This window comes from Rhinichthys klamathensis, unplaced genomic scaffold (genome assembly GCF_029890125.1).
Source record: "Rhinichthys klamathensis goyatoka isolate OS25496 unplaced genomic scaffold, OSU_Roscu_1.1 h1tg000329l_1, whole genome shotgun sequence".
NCBI lineage: Eukaryota > Metazoa > Chordata > Actinopteri > Cypriniformes > Leuciscidae > Rhinichthys > Rhinichthys klamathensis.
Window position 1 is genome coordinate 2,025,733 of NW_026606844.1, and position 5,734 is coordinate 2,031,466.

Here is a 5,734-nt window from a genome sequence, read left to right on the forward strand (position 1 = left end):
TTTGGTTCGTCTCACCGTCTGTCTTCACTTCACCGGATTTGACCATCGAAGTCCCTGCGTCACCATTCACCATCTGGCTTACTGTGTCCTGGACTTTGTGTGTGCTCATTAAAAACTGTTAACTCGCGTTTGCTTCCTGTTATCACTTCAGCATGACAGTGCGAGGGAAAGAAAGCCTTCAAAATGATCCGGAAGTCAAGAATGGAGTTACAGTCAACATGATCAAAGTTGAAGAAAACATGGAACCAATCGACAAATTAATCAACTATTATTCGGACTGGCATAAACTAAAAAGATCAGTGGCCTGGATTTTAAAGGTGAAGAAAAATCTGTGGAAAATGAAAGAGGAAAGAAAGGAAATATCAAGAAAGATCTGCCAAACTGAAAAGGAAAGATCAAAGTTAGAACAACAAATAAAGAAATTCAAAGCAGTAGAAAGGAAGTCACTTACCTTGATCTAGTTGTCGCAGAATCGGAAATAATCCAATTCAGTCAAAGACAACAGATTGGAGAAGAAATCAAGTTATTGGAGACAAGTTATTGGAGAAAGGTAAACAGCTCAGTCGCAGCAGTCAGCTGTTTAAATTGGATCCGATTCTTCAAAACGGCACGATAAGGGTTGGCGGAAGACTAAACAAGTCTGCCATGCCAGAAAATGCTAAACATCCAGCAATTCTTTCAAAGCACAGCAGAGTTGCTACACTGATTTTAAGAGACATACACCAAAGAACAGGTAATTGTGGACGCAGTTATGTTTTGGCACAACTGAGATGCAGGTACTGGATCCCACAAGCCAATTCTGCAATCTGAAAGATAATAAACAAATGTACAGTGTGCCGCAGGATTAATGGAAAGGTTGGTGAGCAAAAGATGGCAAACCTGCCGGAAGATAGGCTCTTGCCAGATAAGCCTCCTTTCACAAATACCGGTGTTGATTTCTTCGGGCCGTTTGATGTTAAGCGGGGCCGGAGTACAGTCAAAAGGTTGTAACACCTCATTTCTTTTAACGATGTTACTCTGAGGGGTTCAACAGAAATTTTTGAACCTGTACTGATCAAGAAATATCTTCACAAACAAATTAACATTGAACCTCTTTTATTTGAACCACATATGAACCACATATAAATCCATGTGCCAAACTCTCAATAAACAAACTACCAAGCACTCTCAAGATCTCTGTCTCTTCAACAATGAATCAATTCAATGAAGTAAACTTAACTCTGAAATGTCCTATCTTTTGAGAAGTTACGTTGACGATGATGATGACGATGCTGCTGATGATGATGATGATGATGAAGACGAAATGAGCATATACTCCACAAGGTAAATTTTGAGTGTGATGCAATGATTTTAATCTAACTATCCACAATGTGAGAAATGATCCTACATCACAGTAGCCAGTGAATTGTTTGTTCCCTGTGCCCCGATGCTGTCCATGTGCTGTAGCCTCATTGCCAATGGAGTTTCCACTTGGCTTTACTGTCCATTTCTCTGCTCAGTGTTCATAACAGAACATGTGAATAAAAAGTCCTTTCTAGAAAGAAAACACATCTAACATCAGTGAACTTAAGAAATAAATACAACATCAAGAATATAAATCATCCACACTTACAGTTGAGCAGAAACTCAGGGTTCTCAACAAAGGACTATAAACACAAGCCAGTAGGTAGCATGAGTTCAATCAAACATTGGATTTCCCTCTACCAAACGAACTCTCTTCTTCTATGGTAGGTGTGTTTATATACTAGGTTACCACCCGGCAATAGCACCCTCAAGTGGCTCTTGTTGTAACTACATGTGACCCAAAACATCACACTAGTGCCCCATTAACAATACAATACAAGTAACAAGTTCTGTCCGTTACAAGGTACGGCGTGATGTTCACTTGCCTCACTCTCAGAGCGGTGCACATCGAAGTTGCAGATAGCCTCGACACAGACTCCTGCATTAATGCAATTCGTCGCTTTATGTGCAGGAGAGGTCAAGTTACCATCATGCGTTCTGACAACGGCACAAATTTTGTGGCCGCTGAAAGAGAGTTAAGAGAAGCCGTTCAACTGCTGGATAATGACAAGATTGAAAAGGCCTTGCAACCAAAAGGAATAAAGTGGATATTCAACAGCCCAGCCGCTTTGCACCAAGGCGGGGTTTGGGAAAGACAAATTCGGACCGTGCGAAGAATCCTTAACTCCCTTTTGAAAGAGCAAGCAGTGAACGATGATTGTCTTCTGACAATAATGTGTGAGGTCGAAAGCATCATCAACGGCAGGCCGCTTACAACTGTTTCAGATGATGTTAACGACGTAGAACCTCTAACACCCAATCACTTATTGCTGTTGAAATCTCAACCCAACATGCCTCCAGGGATTTTCAACAAAGATGACATGTACACAAGAAAGAGGTGGAAGCAAGTTCAATATCTTGTGGATTTGTTTTGGACAAGATGGACGTGTGAATACCTTCCACTTCTTCAGGAGCGCCAGAAATGTCTAAAGCCAAAAACAAACTTCATGACAGGAGATGTTGTGCTACTAGTGGATAGTTCTTCCCCACGGAACTCCTGGCTCATGGGAAAGGTTGTTGAAACGTTGCCGGACTCCATTGGAAAAGTACGAAGAGTGAAGATAAAGACCAAGACCAACACTCTGGAAAGGCCTGTAAATAAACTGTGTTTGTTGGAAGAGGCAATGTCAGAAGAGTGAAGAAATAAGAAATAAGTTGATAGTTTATGGACATTTAGAAATTGTTTGGCTCTCAGTGTTTAAGTTTGTAATTGCTTAGTCCTCCTGCCTATCCAATTAGGGGCCGGGTAATGTAAGAGCCACATAGGGACTAGTTCATCTGAAATGCCCTCTTAAATGGGGGAGGGGGAGGGGAAAGGGGGGTTATGTTAGTTCAGAGTGTTGGATGTTTGTTCTAACATCCCAATGTGTTATGCCTATAAGCAAGGATAGTTTATATTGCAAAGCAACCTGGTAAATTTTATTTTTTTTCATAAGTTTTGTCTCAAGAAGTGAATCTTAATTTTATTTCATGGAACTGCAGAGGTCTGCAACGTCTTCAAAAGATAAAACAGGTTATGAATAAACTGAATGAAATGAATGCTAAAATAGTACTGTTGCAAGAAACTCATCTCATTGATGATAGTATAAGGGTGAGAAGGAGGTGGAAGGGCACTGTGTATGCGGCATCGTTTACATCTCAAGCTAGAGGGGTTATGACATTAATTCATGAGTCGGTTCCATTTAAAATAAAACATATTACTAAAGATAAAAGGGGAAGATTTCTAATACTTCAAGGACTTTTGTTATCAGAAATTCTAAATATAACAAATGTTTATGGTCCTAATGTAGATGATAGCCATTTTTATAATGACCTATTTCTTACTCTTTCAACGCTTCCAGGACTTCATATGATAGCGGGGATTTTAATTGTACATTAAACCCAGAAATGGATAGATCAACTGGGGTTGACAATTCACATAACAACTGTAGGGCTACAATCCATAGGTTTATGAGAGATTTAAATTTATTAGATAGTATATGGAGAGAGAGAAAACCGAATATTAGAACTTATTCCTGTCATTCGGGTACTTTTAAGACATACTCTAGAATAGATTTCTTTCTCTTCTCTTCAGAATTGCAATCTAAAATTTCTGACTGCTCTTATGACAATATTGTGATCTCAGATCATGCACCATGCTGTTTGGTCTATAAGGATGATAAATTATTAAGAGATCCACCCAGACGGCATTTCCAACATAAATGGTTACAAGATGAAGACTTGGTTAAATATTTAGAAAAACAGATAGATGAGTACTTTCAAATTAATACTACACAAACTACTGCATGCGTTAAATGGGAAGCTTTCAAGGCTTTCCTGAGAGGACATATCATCAGTTACACAGGTTATAAATCAAAAAGGCACAGGAAACTAGATTACAGTTGGAAAATAAAATAAGTGCCCTTCAAACGAAAGTAAATAATTCTGAAAATATTAGCAATTCACAATTGGAGAAAGAATTATTATTATTGAGAGCTGAATATGATAAGCAGTCTGCTTTTAGAGCTGCCTCAAGTCTTCTACGCTTGAAACAGACATTTTACGAGCAGGGTGATAGGGCTGGCAAATTGTTGGCATGGCAAATAAAACGTTTCGGGTTATGACTATAACCCTTGTTCCCTGAGAAGGGAACGAGACACTGCGTCGTAAGATCGACACTTTGGGGACGCTCCCTTAGCGTGCGCCTCTGAAGTATGAATGAAACTATTCCAATCCTGATTGGTGTTGCGTCATGACGTAACATGTGACGGCATAACCGGATGCATAAAAGCTACGCCGGAACAAACACATACTAGCCTAGCGATGAAGCAAGCCGCTCTCAGGCCTTGAGGGGCGTGGCAGGACGACGCAGTGTCTCGTTCCCTTCTCAGGGAACAAGGGTTATAGTCATAAACCGAGACGTTCCCTTTCGAGGGAACTCGAACTGCGTCGTAAGATCGACACTTTGGGGAACGAATGCCCACTAGGCCACGCACCGAAGACAGGCCTGCCCCGGAATGAAACTGATTCAGGCACTCAGCTAGGACGAGAGCACATGTGCGCCAGGCGTACTAGGGAGGTGCAGACTATAGACCCTAACAAAAGTGTGTGGGGTAGCCCAACCGGCTGCCTCACAGATCTCCTGGATAGGAACTCCCGAAAGGAGGGCCCTAGAGGACGCCATGCCTCTAGTCGAATGAGCCCTAACAGCTAAAGGTGAAGGCAAGTCGCGCACCTTGTAAGCCGAGGTAATAGCTTGAACAATCCAATTACTAATAGTTTGCTTGGATGCCGGGAGTCCCTTCTTAGGTGACCCAAAACACACAAATAGTTGGTCCGACCTCCTCCAAGAAGAGGACCTCTCGAGGTACACGCTCAAAGCCCTGACGGGGCAGAGCAAATGAAGCTTCTCTTCTTCTGCCGACACATGAGGTGGAGGATGAAATGCCTGAAGGACCGTGGACCGAGCCGTATTCGTAGGAACCTTTGGCACGTAGCCCGGACTCGGGTGCAAAAAGGCTTTAACTCTGCCAGGGGCAAACTCCAAGCAAGCTGGTGTCACTGCCAGGGCTTGGAGATCTCCCACCCTCTTAAGAGAGGTAATAGCTAAGAGAAATACCATTTATAGTGTAAGATCCTTAGGCGAAGCCGACTGCAGAGGTTCGAAGGGGGCCAGGGATAACCCTTCGAGAACCACCGCCAGGTCCCAGGCAGGAACCCTGGACCTGGTCGTCGGTCTCATCCTCCATGTACCACGGAGAAAACGAATGACCAGCTGGTGCCTCCCCAGAGGCCCCTCACTCAATGGTGCATGGAAAGCCGCAATGGCAGCCACGTACACCTTAAGTGTGGAAGGGGAGAGACCCGCAGAGAAACGATCTTGAAGAAACTCCAGAACTGAAGCCACCGGGCAGTTAACTAGATCTAACTCCTGTTCTCTACACCAAGTGGAAAATACATTCCACTTGAGGCCATATAATCTCCTAGTAGACGGAGCCCTAGAGCTAAGTATGGTTTCAACCACTCCGGCTGATAGACCAGCATTTAGGTACTGAACTCCCTCAGGGGCCAGACCCACAGTTTCCACAGCTCTGGGCGAGGGTGGAATATTGTGCCCTCCGCCTGAGACAACAGATCCCTCCTCAGAGGAATCTGCCACGGCGGAGCTATCAGGAGTGAAATTATGTCTGAA

At 43.0% G+C, this 5,734-nt stretch overlaps 1 protein-coding gene across 1 annotated transcript; it reads left to right on the forward strand.

Moving 5' to 3' along the window:
- The first annotated feature begins 820 nt into the window (after positions 1-820).
- LOC130105773 (uncharacterized) lies at positions 821-2,825 on the forward strand. Its single transcript, XM_056271935.1, has 2 exons — positions 821-983; positions 1,868-2,825. The coding sequence occupies exons 1-2, from the start codon at positions 871-873 to the stop codon at positions 2,700-2,702; spliced, it is 948 nt and encodes a 315-aa protein (XP_056127910.1). The 5' UTR covers positions 821-870; the 3' UTR covers positions 2,703-2,825.
- The last annotated feature ends 2,909 nt before the right edge of the window (positions 2,826-5,734 follow it).

Bases quoted from the DNA above. Each gene is read 5' to 3' on its own strand.
- LOC130105773 (XM_056271935.1), top strand. From the start codon at position 871: ATGGCAAACCTGCCGGAAGATAGGCTCTTGCCAGATAAGCCTCCTTTC. The intron at 984-1,867 runs GTTGTAACACCT...GTCCGTTACAAG, and splicing joins GGCCGGAGTACAGTCAAAAG to GTACGGCGTGATGTTCACTT.